This window comes from Anabrus simplex, chromosome 9 (assembly GCF_040414725.1).
Source record: "Anabrus simplex isolate iqAnaSimp1 chromosome 9, ASM4041472v1, whole genome shotgun sequence".
NCBI classification, from domain to species: Eukaryota; Metazoa; Arthropoda; class Insecta; order Orthoptera; family Tettigoniidae; genus Anabrus; species Anabrus simplex.
The window spans coordinates 125,816,770-125,831,127 of record NC_090273.1 but is presented as its reverse complement, the minus strand read 5'-3'; the positions used below and the strand labels follow the sequence as shown (position 1 = coordinate 125,831,127).

The 14,358-nt window shown below is 38.6% G+C and overlaps 1 protein-coding gene across 1 annotated transcript in view; it reads left to right on the top strand.

The window, feature by feature from the left end:
- The window catches only part of bsf (bicoid stability factor), a 351,343-nt gene that overhangs the window by 159,537 nt on the left and 177,448 nt on the right, over positions 1-14,358 (top strand). The window contains exons 9-10 of the mRNA XM_067153608.2: positions 5,165-5,436; positions 10,905-11,075. Coding sequence (XP_067009709.2) covers positions 5,165-5,436; positions 10,905-11,075 — 443 coding nt within the window. The remainder of the gene's footprint in view (positions 1-5,164; positions 5,437-10,904; positions 11,076-14,358) is intronic.

Genomic DNA, 14,358 nt, shown 5'->3' with positions numbered 1-14,358 from the left:
TGCGTAGGAATGTTTCTGTACTATGACGGTCAGTTTTATCTGATGTCTTTGGTTCGATGTTGGGTAGAGCGTTTTGCTTTTTCGGTATTCCATAGCAAAATCATATATTTTTAGTCTAGGGATCCTGCTTGCTACTGTCTTTGGGTTTGAATCCCATTGTTGGCAACCCTGAAGATGGTTTTCCGTGGTTTCCTATTTTCACACCAGGCTTTAATTAAGGCCACGGCCGCTTCCTTACCAACCGAGCTCGATAGCTGCAGTCGCTTAAGTGCGGCCAGTATCCAGTAATCAGGAGACAGTGGGTTCGAGCCCCACTGTCGGCAGCCCTGAATATGGTTTTCCGTGGTTTCCCATTTTCACACCAGGCAAATGCCGGGGCTGTACCTTAATTAAGGCCACGACCGCTTCCTTCCACTTCCTAGGCCTTTCCTGTCCCATCGTCTCCATAAGACATATCTGTGTCGGCGCGACGTAAAGCAAGTAGCAAAAAAAAAAAAAGCTTCCTTACCACTCCCATTCCTTTCCTATCCCGTCGTCCGTAACTGTCTTTGGGGGTATCCTCAGGAGAAATGAATTCTTCTGAAAAGCACTCTACTTAGCCAAAAACTTCAGCTATCCATCATTTTGATATATTGAAAGAGTATCCCCATCTTGAAAACCTTCACCTTGTTGATGCCTCTGCTGTTGAGTTCTTTGTATGGTATATCTCCTTCTACTTTATTTCTGTGTAGGAATTTTATTATTGTATCTCCTGTCTGTAGATCTTGGTCCTCTTTTGTCTCAATGACTATTGTTGGTCTTGGTACCCATTGTATGGTCTGTCCAATACTGTCCTCCTAGGTACAGTGTTTACCTCATCCTCTTCTACTCTGCCACTTCTTTTGGATTGCTTTCCTCTCCTATTTCTTGAATTCCTTTTTGAACAGGTGGGAACTCCTAATTTTAAGCATGGGGTTTGTCTTTTTGAAGCAATGGACTTGTCCATCTCCTGTCATCGTTCTCCGCCTTGTTTTGTAGCCATTGGTCTTATCGGGTTCATCTCTTTTTAATTGTTTCTTTAGTCTTCTCTTGTATTAATTTTGATATGGATTCATTGATGAGGTCTGTTATAAAATTCATGATTACTTAAGGGAGTAAAAGTTTTTTGTATAGACAAAAGCATTATTGTGTTCTAAATTATTATTGGTGAGTGAGGCACATCTAACGCTGCAGGGGATTTGCGGGCTGGAGCCGATCCCGTTTAACCGATCGTCTATCTTCCTGTGTAAGTGAAAGGTACTATATCCAGTTACTAGGCCACATTTTTAGGAGAGAAGGGCAGAATTTGAAAAGATCTTTTTGCAAGGCAAATTTGAAGGCAATTAACCACGAGGAAGAGCAACAGGTAGATGACTAGATCAAGCAAAGAAGATCACTGGCCTGCCTTTTCGGATTATGTCTGAAGACCGCTCTGGGTAGATACATCTTGTTAGGAATGCAATACTAAAATGATCAAAAATGAGGTCATGATGCTCAGATGTGTGCAGAACGACTGGTGATGATCATAGAATACTGAAGATTTTGTGTTACATGTACTTCTTAGCAGCTGTTGAAAATGTTTGCCATTTGTATCCAAGCACAACTCTTACTGGCACAGAAAGTTCTGGAAATTTTCAGTGTTCCAATTTAGTGTAACTGAACATTCACATATGGGCTAAGATGAGACCAAGCTTCATAACTTATTAAAGGAAGTGTGGGTTCCTTAATTCAATCAATCAATACTGATCTGCATTTAGTGCAGTTGCCAAGGTGGCAGATTCCCTATCTGTTGTTTTCCTAGCCTCTTTTTAAATAATTTCAAAGAAATTGGAAATTTATTGAACATCTCCCTTGGTAAGTTATTCCAATCCTTAACCCCCCTTCCTATAAATGAATATTTGCCCCAATCTGTCCTCTTGAATTCCAACTTTATCTTCATATTGTGATCTTTCCTACTTTTAAAGACACCACTCAAACTTATTCATGTACTAATGTCATTCCACGCCATCTCTCTGCTGACAGCTTGGAACATACCACCTATTGCAGGTTATAAATTTCATTTTTTGACCGTATTGAAGATCTACTTGTGATACAAATTCTTATAATTTTGTTAAATACCACCTATTGAATACATTAATATATTATTAATTATTATGTTAAATACCACCTATTATTCAATACAATAATATGTCAGAAATTACCCAGAAGAAATCGAGCTACTTTTCTTTGGATTTTTTCCAGTTCTTGAATCAGGTAATCCTGGTGAGGGTCCCATACACTGGAACCATACTCTAGTTGGGGTCTTACCAGAAACTTATTAGCCTTCTCCTTTACATCCTTACTACAACCCCTAAACACTCTCATAACCATGTGCAGAGATCTGTACCCTTTATTTACAATCCCTTTTATGTGTTTGCCCCAATGAAAATCTTTCCTTATATTAACACCTAGATACTTACAATGATCCCCAAAAGGAACTTTCACCACATCAACACAGTAATTAAAACTGAGAGGACTTTTCTTATTTGGGAAACTCACAACCTGACTTTCAACCCCGTTTATCAACATACCATTGCCTTCTGTCCATCTCACAACATTATCGAGGTCACGTTACAGTTGTTCACAATCTTGTAACTTATTTATTACTCTATACAAAATAACATCATCCTCAAAAAGCCTTACCTCTGATTCCTCTTGTTTACTCATATCATTTATATATATGAGAAAACATAAAGTTCCAATAATACTGCCCTGAGGAATTCCCCTCTTAATTATTACAGGGTTCGCCTACTCTAATTCTCTGAGATCTATTTTCTAGAAATATAGCAACCCATTCAGTCACTATTTTGTCTAGTGCAATTGCACTCATTTTTGCTGCCAGTAATCTCCCATGATCTACCCTATCAAATGCTTTAGACAGGTCAGTCGCAGTACAGCCCATTTGACCTCCTGAATCCAAGATATCTGCTATATCTTGCTGGAATCCCACAAGGTGAGCTTCAGTGGAATAACCTTTCCTAAAACCAAACTGCCTTCTATCGAACCAGTTATTAATTTTGCAAACATGTCTAATATAATCAGAAAGAATGTCTTCCCAAAGCTTACATGCAATGTATGTCATACTTACTGGTCTCTAATTTTTAGCTTTATGTCTATCACCCTTTCCTTTATACACAGGGACTACTAAAGCAACTCGCCATTCATGTGGTATAGCTCCTTCAAGCAAACAACAATCAAATAAGAACTTAAGATATGGTACTATATTCCAACCCTTTGTCTTTAGTATATTCCCAAGATATGGTACTATATTCCAACCCTTTGTCTTTAGTATATTCCCAGAAATCTTATCAATTCCAGCCACTTTTCTAGTTTTCAACTTTTGTATCTTATTGTAAATGTCATTGTTATAATATGTAAATGTTAATATTTCTATAGCATTAGTCTCCTCCTCTATCTGGACATTATCCTTGTAACCAACAATCTTTACATACTGCTGACTTAATACTTCTGCCTTTTGAAGATCCTCACATACACACTCCCCTTGTTCATTAATTATTCCTTGAATGTCCTTCTTGGAACCTGTTTCTGCCTTAAAATACCTAAACATACCCTTCCATTTTCACTAAAATTTGTATGACTGCCAATTATGCTTGCCATCATGTTATCCTTAGCTGCCTTCTTTGCTAGATTCAATTTCCTATTAAGTTCCTTCAATTTCTCCTTACTTTCCAGCCATTTCTAACTCTATTTCTTTCCAATCTGCATCTCCTTCTTAGTCTCTTTATTTCTCTATTCTAATAAGGTGGGTCTTTTCCATTTCTTGGGCCAATGACCTCGATGTTAGGCCCCTTTAAACAGCAAGCATCATCATCATCATTTCCATTTCTTACCAACTTTAAAGGTACAAACCTGTTTTCACATTCCTCAAAAATTGCTTTAAACCCATCCCAGAGTCTGTTTACATTTAAATTTACCGTTTTCCACTGATCATAGTTACGTTTTAAAAACTGCCTCATGCCTGCTTTATCAGCCATATGATACTGCCTATATGTCCTACTTTTAAGACCTTCCTTTCTAACACATTTATTTTTAATTACGACAAAAACAGCTTCATGATCACTAATGCCATCTATTATTTCGGTTTCTCTATAGAGCTCATCTGGTTTTACCAGCACCACATCCAGGATATTTTTCCCTCTAGTTGGTTCCATCACTTTCTGAATCAGCTGTCCTTCCCATGTTAGCTTATTTGCCATTTGTTGGTCATGCTTCCTGTCGTTCGCATTTCCTTCCCAATTGACATTTGGTAAATTCAGATCCCCTGCTACAATCACATTCCTTTCCATGTCGTTTCCTCATAGCTGATTATCTTATCAAATAATTCTAAATCCGTGGCAGCGCTACTCTTTCCCGATCTGTACACTCCAAAGACATCAAGTTGCCTATTATCTTTAGAAATGAGCCTTACACCTAGAATTTCATGTTTCTGATCTTTAACTTGCATGCAATTCACGATTGTAAAATCCACCTACAAAAAAAAAAAAAAAAAAAAAAAAAAAAAAAAAAAAAAAAAATGAGTAGGGCTGGATTATTTTAGCTGCTGACAGTTTATTTGGATGAAACTTGTTTTAGACCTCACAACAGAATCTTGAAAGGTGTTCCATTCTTGTGCAAGCCACCAAGTGTGCTTTACTGGATTCAATTTCATTCTGACTCGAATGTCTTATAGCGTCTCGTGTATTCAGAGTTTGCTTCAAACATAACATTTCTTAAATGGAAATGAATCCTATTCTCACCACTTCATAAACAATCACACTGTTGTACTTTTTGATAGCTAAGTTGTCTCTGGATAGTGTCTGTGAAAATCATGTAAGCATTTTTGATGCAGCTTTTACTTTAAAAGATATGTCTTGATGAGAAATATTTGTTGTTACTTAGCCTCAACTAGGTGATGAGAAGGAAGTTCCTCTCACTATATCTCAGGGAAGTTCCTATACCTGTCCTGTAGAGCCCCAGCCCCTGGCCATTGTATGGAAGCTCCTTCAGTCTACGAATTCCCTGGTGCATTAGGGGTGCCTCACCCAGTACTATATAGTAATAGTATGTTAAGAAGAATACTTATACATCACTGATATGATTATTTTAGCTTCTCGCTATCGTGCACACTACTCCTTGGCTTTGTTTCGGAAGCCTCTTGTACAAGCATTTCAACAGACCCATGATGTCCAAGCGTATGTGAGCATGGTGCACCAGATCTATGATGGTGCAGACCGGTTAGCAGATGTGGTCTCTACAACAGGAGAAGAAGAGAGTCAAGCTCCAGTTCTGGACCGTACAGAGGTTATAGGACAGCTGGTACTCGATATAGTGAACAATTTCCGGAAGGATAAAGCTGAAGTTGTTCATAAAGTGCTAGAAGTAAGTATTGCAAATTTAGTGTAAGAAAAATATTATAACCATCATTGAAAGGGTGTTTATTTAAATGTATTTCAAATTTAAACGGCCCCAATAAATTTGGAAAAAGACCAAAAAGAATAATAGACGTCAGCAAGCACCGTCAATCAATCAATCAATCAATCAATCAGTCATCATTGACCTGCATTTAGGACTGTTACCCAGGTGGCAGATCTCCTCGCAATTGTTTACCTAGCCTTTCCTTCAATTATTTCAAAGAACTTGGAAATTTATTGTACATTTCTCTTGATAAATTATTCCATTCCCTAATTCCTCTTCTTACAAATGAATATTTGCCCCAAATTTTCCCCTCGAATTCCAAATGTTTCTTCCTTTAAAATCTCCACTCCACCTTTTCTCCTTTGATAGCTCGGGAACATCCCGCTTAGTCGAGCAGCTCGTCTTCTTACACCCAAGTCTTCCCAGGGACCATTTCCAGTTCTTGTATCAAGTAATCCTAATGTAGATCCTCTACCTGGCAACCATACTCTAATTGGGGTGTTGCCAGAGACTAATATGCCATCTGCTTTGCATATTTACGACAGTCCTTAAATACTCTCATAACCATATGAAGAGATCTGCAACCCTTATTTACAATCCTGTTAATTTGATTACCGCAATGAAGATCGATGATGATGCTTGTTGTTTAAAGGGACCTAACATCTAGGTCATCGGACCCACAATGAAGATCTTTCCTTACATTAAAACCTAAGCGGATAATTCTGAAGGAATGTCATCAATTCCAGGTGCCTTGTTCCTATTTAAGTCTCTCAAAGCGCTGTTGAATTCTGTTGTGAAAATTGGGTGTCTCTTTTCATCAGCATCAACAGCCTCTTCTTGTTCCACAACTTTATTATCTACTTCTTTCCCTGGGTACAATTGTTTTATATGTTCCTGCCATCTTACTGCCTTGTCTTCTTTCCCTAGAAGTGGTTTTCCATCTGAGTTCTTTTATTCATACACCAAGTTTTCTGTCTTCCAAAAGTTTCCTGGATTTTCCTGCAAGCAACGTCTACCTTTCCTACAACCATGCATCCTTCAATATTCATGCATTTCTTTTCCAGCCATTCTTCCTTAGCTGACCTGCACTTTCTATGTACTTCATTCTTTAATCGCCTGTATTCTTTTTGTCCTCATTTTTTCGCATTCGTGTATTTTTGCCGTTCGTCAGTCAGGTCTGATATCTCCCGAGTTATCCACTGATGGCTACTTGATCTTACGTTTCTTTCTAACTTTTCTTCAGCAAGCCCTACTGATCTCATTCTTCACGACTGTCCACTCTTCATCTATTGCGTTTCCTTTAACCTTTTCATTTAATCCTTGTGCAACATGTTCTTGGAAACAATCCCTCACACTCTTTTCTTTCTGCTTATATAGATACCATCTTCTTGCATTCCTTCTTTTCTTTCTTCAATTTCTTCAACATCAAATGACATTTTATGACTAACAAGTTGTGGTCAGAGTCCATGTCTGGTCCTGAGAACTTCTGAACCTCTGGGTAATCATAATGAAGTCTATTCGATACTTTCTTGTGTCTCGGGGTCTTGTCCACTTATACAGCCATCATTTGTGGTGTTTGAACTAAGTATTAGCAAGGACTAAATTATTATCAGTGCAGAATTCAACTATCCAACTTCCTCTTTCATTCTTTTGTCCCAATCTGAATTTTCCTCCGGCATTACCTTCTCTTTCTTGGCCTACCACTGCATTCTAGTCTTCCATCCAATTAGATACATGTCTCCTTTTACATATTGTATGAAATCTTCTCTCTCTTCATATATTCTTTCAATATCACCACCTGCTGAATTAGTAGGCGTATAGACCTGCGCTGTTGTGGTGGGCATTGATTTGATGTCTATCTGGCAGAATAATTTGTTCACTATGCTAGTCGTAGTAGCTTACCTGCTTCGGCTATTTTCTTATGCATTATTAAACCAACTCCTGCATTTCCCGTGTTTGATTTTGTGTTGATAATTCTGTAGTTGCCTGATCAAAAAACCTTCTCTTCCTCCCAGCATACTTCACTTATACCAACTACATCTAATTTTAGCCTATGCACCTTCAGATTCTGTAAAGTACCATAACTGTTCAGACTTCTAACATTCCATGCTCTGACTCGCATAATGTCAGTATTCACCTTCCTGATGATTGCCCCCTCCCGGTAAGTAAAATAAGCTTTACTGTTTATCAGTCACAGCCATCCTAACTACACGTGACAAAGAAAATTCATTAAATCAGAATTAACAGGACTCCATTCTAATAATGGCATAACATGGTCTGAGGGTTTCAAGAGTGTGTGTCAGTTATCAGACTGTGCTTTAATGTATAGTCAAGCAGGGCATGGTAATACGTGGTGAAACAAGTTATAGGCGGAGCAAGCCCTTTGCTTTGGAAGTAGCGTAGTTTTAATGAAATCACTGAATCTCATTGACTGTCATTGTGTCCGGCTGTAGAAAAATTCACACATTAATATAAATTTTGTTACTCAGGGTGATTTGGCATTTTTTTTTTTTACAAAACTTCTTTGGAATTGTTTCTGTGGCACTTCTTTCCTTTTCTCCGTGTCTCTACTTTAAAGGGTGATTGAACTATGTCCTGGCAGACTGCTAAATACAGTAGTAACAAATTCCTTACAGACGAATTAGCCTTTAATGACCAATGTTCCTCTCACATTACAAAAGGATACAGTAATTAAGCAGTGATTAACTGAACTACACAAACCGAAACTAAGCTTAACCGAAACGAGGGTAAGATAAATAAGTGGTTAATTTGCTGGATCGGTGTTCAAATTCGAGCTGGCAACGTTGCTTGCAGCTAGCGACATAATTCTCTTACCCCACCCACATTCCAGTACTCTGTATACCTTCAACTTTCCCCTACTGCTGCACATTCCATTCATTATTTGCTGTCACAAGTGTTCCAATAACTGCTTCACTGTGTGTTGACCAGGAGATCCTCTTACATACCATGTACAGTACAGTAGAACCTCGATAATTCAAAATCGGTTAATTCAAAATCCTGCCTAATTTGAAGAAACTCTCGTTCCCGGAAACATGAGATACAGTTTTGCATGTTATTTCAATTGTTTAATTCGAAATACGGATAATTTGTAATTCGAAGTACAATGTCGGCCCCATTACCGAAATTGAGACTTTTAATTCGAAACTGCCTTTACATTTTAAAACAGTAGTATGTTACAGAGTAATTTCAACTCGAAATTTATCCGCGTCATAATAGAATGCGTGTTGCGGAACGTGGAGGGGTAGCTTTCCGCACTTACACTCACTTCGTTGGGTCTACAGTGCGCTTCATGATTGCTAAGTTGAATGAAATCGGAATTCAACCTTTTAAGGAACGCCGTAATATCACGCAACAGGCAGTGTGCGGGAAAAAATAATCCGCGAACACTGGCGATACCGACAGTTGACGAACAAACGTGGCTCATATAATAAATTCGTAGGCACCGAACAATATTGTCATTGCCGGTGAAACTGCATTGCTTTATTTTAATGCGAGCCCAAACGGTCTTATGGTTTTAAAGAAGAAATTGCCAGCCGGGAAATCGTACAAGTGTGAGGTATGGGGGTCATAGTAGTGCGTTGCAATGCACATGGGCGCAAGATACTTTATCCCCTCGTCATAGGAAAGTTCGATAAGCCACAATGTTTTAAGAGCGTCAGGCACTTTCCACGCCAGTACAAAGCATCTATAATAAAAATGCAAACAGTACAGAAATCAAAAAATAATGCATTTGCACAGGGGAATCGGCATAATTTATCCTCGTCTTTGAATTGTGCAATTTTTTTCTTTCGTTGCTTGAGGTTATGTTTGTCAGTGATTTATCCAAGTGCGTTATTTGAACATTGTAAATGCACCTTGTTGGATACATTTCGGAAATAGTTTTTTTCCATGGCATTTGGAAGGTTTAAACTGTGAATCGAGGTGATTGCATGTATTAATGGATCTTACAATACTTTGTGACGCGGCAAGTGTTTACATTTCTGAAGTATGAGAAAAGTGCCATGGCGGGAAATCGTACAAGGATAGTGTCATAGAAAAGTTCGATTTTAAGGGCATCGGTTACTTTCTGTGTAAATACAAGGCACCTAAATGCATACAGTATAGAAATCCAATTAATAAAGCACTTGCACATGGGAGACAGCATAGATTTGTCCTCGTCGTTGAATCGTGCTTTTTTTTCCTTTCTTTCGTTACGTGAGGTTATGTTTAGCAGTCAGATATCCGAGTGCATTATTTGAATACTGTAAATGCACCTTCTTGGATACATTTTGGAAATAGTTCTTTTTTCATGGTATTTGAAAGGTATAAACTGTGAATCAAGGTTAACTGCATGCAGTAACGGGCCTTAGAATATTTTGTAACGCGGCAAGGGTTGGTACTTCTGAATTGCGAATTGGCGGTTAATTCGAAATCACGTAATTCGAAGTCCGATTTTTGAGTCCCAGCGACTTCGAATTAACGAGGTTTTACTGTATTTTACTTTTGATGCTGATCAATGTAAGTGCTTTTAAGTGTGCTGTTTTTAGATGTTAGCGAAAACAAAACGTGTTGTGATAATTTAAGCAACTAGACAGATAGAAAATGGGAGGCCGTTTTGAAACAGCAGATTATGTTGTCAGCATCTCTATTGTATCTGACTGGGTAAAACCAAAGCCAAAATTTCAGGAACTCTTGTCAAAAATTTCAAAATGCAAAACCATGAAATAAAAGCAGAATATAAGAAATTAAACGAAGCCCTATTTCAGTCGTTTACTCAGTAATTGTTAAGGAATGCCGTTATCTGAGCCTGTACTTAATGTTTTGTCGAACAAAGCTGCGAGTCCACACCGCCTGATACAATTCTCATCAGACAACAGCGCGATATAACTGCTCAAAAGTGTTGCGTGAAGAAAGTTCAAATAAATTTCAAATTTTATGGACGTTATGAAATAATGTGTCTTAAATAATGTAGGCCTGCTTTATATTTAATTTTACTTTGAATTAAACAATATTGCATGTGCACATAAGAGTAGAATATTTGTCCCTTTCCCTCTAACAATAGCTCCCATCGTTTATCTGAAAAGTTGTGTTGTCCGAAAAGGCTCTGACCTCTTTAGTTCAATTAAGCAGGTTTTATTCTGTTTCATAGAAGTAATAACATTTATTAATCTGAGGGTAGGACCTGTAATAATATTTACAGTTTGGCATTGGCTTTTTATGGTTGTACAGCTGTTTGGTGAATAAACTACACAGTAGTCCTGGCCTTAGGGACTGTAGCGAGAGAGATTAGTAAGGTGTTGCCTTGGGCGATTAAAATGTTCTGTGATCGAGGGCCCAATATATACTATATAATATTTTACATTTTATTTATTTACATGTGACTTACTTATTTACAAACTGATTTTTCTGACAATGTGAATTCTGACTTTTAGGGTTTGGTAAACCTGGGTTTGAGTATCAGCAATAGCGCAGCTGAGCGTCTGCAGGAGAAGTTAGGTGCTGAGCTTACAAGTGAAATATCCAGCTTGCTGTCCAAACTGACCAGCGGTGAACTAGTGCCACAAGTATTAACTAGAAGTGCAGTTCCACCTCTTAACATTTTGGTAAGTCCTCTCAGTATACAGGTATCTTAAAGATAAATATTTCCAACTAGCATTTCCCGCTACGTCATTGGTGTTGAAGTTGGACTTTATTAGATAAAAAAAGCAAAGCAAAGTCATCTCCGTACAGGCCATGAAGGCCCTTGGAGGGGTGGAAGGTAAAGGCTTATATTATCCATAAACCTCGGCACTTGATGGGGTGGAGAGGTTAGCTCTACACCCGGTCGCCTTTGGCCCCAGGAATTAACCTGGTACTCATTTTTGGTGTAGGCTGAGTGAACCTCAGGGCCATGTACACCTCTGGAAGTAGAAATCTTGTTTCGTAAATTTTTCGACTTCCTGACGGGGATTTGAACCCACGTCCTTCCGGGTGAACCGAGCACGCCTTTACCGCTTCGGCCAGGCAGCCTCTGGACTTTATTAGATACTAGACGTTAAACCTGTCTTCGACAGTCAAATTTAATATCTATGAAGTAATTGGGAATTCTAAATGGACTATTAAGAAACAAGACAGCCATAAAATAACCAGATACAGCTGGGATGGAAGAACTAAAACAGTCATTGATTATGTAATAACAGATAGAAAAAGTGGAGAAGGCGTTAGAGATGTAAAAGTTATTCCTATTGAATGTTTAGACAGTGATCACAGGCTACTAATACCTGACTTGAACTATAAGGTTGTGCGAACACCAAGTACACAAAATACCAAGAATAAAAGATTGGATATTGAAAGATGAGGCAAATATAAAAAGCTTTTCGAGAGTTAGTAATAAAAAGGTACCGAAGAATGAAACACAAAGTGCACAGGAGGAATGGAACCTGTTTAAAACTACGTTAGTGAGTTGTGCAGCAGATGTATGTGGCAAAACAAGAGGAGGAAGAAAGAAGAAAGAGACCAGTTGGTGGAGTGAAAAAATAAAGGGAGCTATTAAAGACAGAAATATGGCAAAGAAGCATAAAGATGTTGAGTAGCAAAAACAAATGCAAGGTGTTTTACCACAAGATAATAAAAAAGAACAGCCAACTTTGAACAAATATATAGAGATAAGAAATTATTAGTGAAGAGAATTGTGAAGGAAGCGAAGGATAAGAGTTGGGAGATGTTTACACAAAAACTAGAGGAGGATTCAAAAGGGAATCAAAAGATGTTGTATGAAATATTGAAGAGCGGGAGATTAGACAAAGAGGATATTAAAGCAATTGAAACAGAGGATGGAATCCTAATCCAGAATACAGAAAATATCAGAGAAGAAATGGAAAACTATTTCGACAAGTTGTTAAATGGTAATGAAGAAGAGAAGCACGAAAACAATGAACCTATCAGACATGGAGAAGAAGAAAGACCAATTATGTGGTCAGAAACAGAAAATGCCCTGAAACTTATGAAAGGAGGAAAATCACCAGGAGTAGATGGATTATCTGCAGATATAATCAAAGCAGCAGGCATACAAGGTCTTCAGTGGCTACTCCGAACACTAGGAGTAATCTGGAGAGAAAATAAGATACCAGATGAATGGAAAAAGAATTGATCATACCAGTATTCAAGAAAGGAGGCAGAAGAAAGTGTACAAACTACGGAGGAATTACCCTGCTACCACACTGCCTCAAGATATTGGAAAAGATCATAGCGAAGAGATTAAGAACAAGGATAGAACATCGGTTTGAAGAAGAACGACACGGCTTCAGAGGCAGCAGAGGAACAATAGACCTGATTTATGCCGTTAGACAACTAATGGAAAAGTACTGAGAAAAAGGGAAAGAATTGATAGTAGTGTTCCTAGATATGGAAAAAGCCTATGATAGTGTTCCAAGGAGCAGAATATGGGAATGTCAGTATAAACTAGGGGCTTCAAGTTCTCCAATTTGTAAGATCCAATTGCTATATGAAAACTGTGAAAGTAGTGTACAAACAGGGAATAGTAGATCTGAATGTTTCCAAGCAAAGGGAGGTGTACAACAAGCCAGTGCATTATCTCCACTACTTTTCCTTGCACTCATGGATGTAATCATTAAAGAAATTAAAGCTGCAGAACCTGGAGATTTGAATGCATTAGTGTTTGCAGATGATGATGCCATCTGGGGAGAAACAGAGCAAGAAATCCAAAGGAAATTAGATTGCTGGGTCAACAAATTTAAGAAATGTAAGTTAACTGTGAGTAAGAAAACAGTAGCAATGAAATTGAATAGAACACCCAACGAATGTGACCTCAAACTTCATGGAGAGAGAATTGAATGTGTAGAAAGCTTCAGCTATCTTGAAAGTATTGCATCGATCCAGAGGAGTGCTAAATTGGAAATCCAGAATAGAGTGACAAAAGGTTCCACGTTCTTCTGTCAGGTCCGAAATCTAGTGTGGGGAAAAAAGCAGTTCCCTTAAAAGCCAAACAAACAGTGTTCAAATCTTACCTCTTGCCAATCATGACATACAGGTTGGAGACCTGTGTTATTGAAAAGAGACATCAACAAACTGTAAGCATGTGAAATGAAATTTTTACGATCTGCTATGCAAAAAACAAGAAGAGACAGAATTAGAAATGAGTGCATTGGAATGACATGCAAGTGACCTGTACGATGGAAGAAAGACTACGCATTGCAGGGTTGAAATGGTTTGGGCATGTGCAAATGATGGAAGAGACTAGAACTCCTAGACAATACTTGGAAATGGCAGTGCCTGGAAGGAGACCTGTTGTACATCCCAGGAGAAGGTGGCTGGACCAAATAAATGCAGACATTATCGAGAAAGGAACAACATTGCAGGATATGAAAGGAGGGAAACTCTATCATGACAGGAACTGATGGAGGCATATTGTCCACAAAAGTCCTACCCAGCCCACTAGAAGGATACCCAGATGAATTTATGTTCAGGAATAATTTTAATATTTTTGGTTATGATCACCTAGTCATCTCCGTACAGGCCATGAAGGCCCTTGAAGGGGTGGAAGGTAAAGGCTTCCACCATTCGTAACCTCGGCACGTGATGGGGTAGAGTGGTTAGCTCTACGCCCGGCCGCCTTTGCCCCCAGGGATTAACCTGGTACTCATTTTCGGTGTAGGCTGAGTGAACCTCAGGGTCATATGCACCTATGGAAGTGGAAAATCTTGTTTCTTAAATTTTACGACTTCTTGACGGGGATTCGAACCCACGTCCTTCCGGGCGAACCAAGCATGCCTTTACCGCCTCGGCCAGGCAGCCCGTGGTTATTGTCAAAATTCAGGATCCAAGGAATCCATCACAGTGTAATGAAACATTTACTAGTAAATACACTGTTGTGTGAGAGTCTGGGGA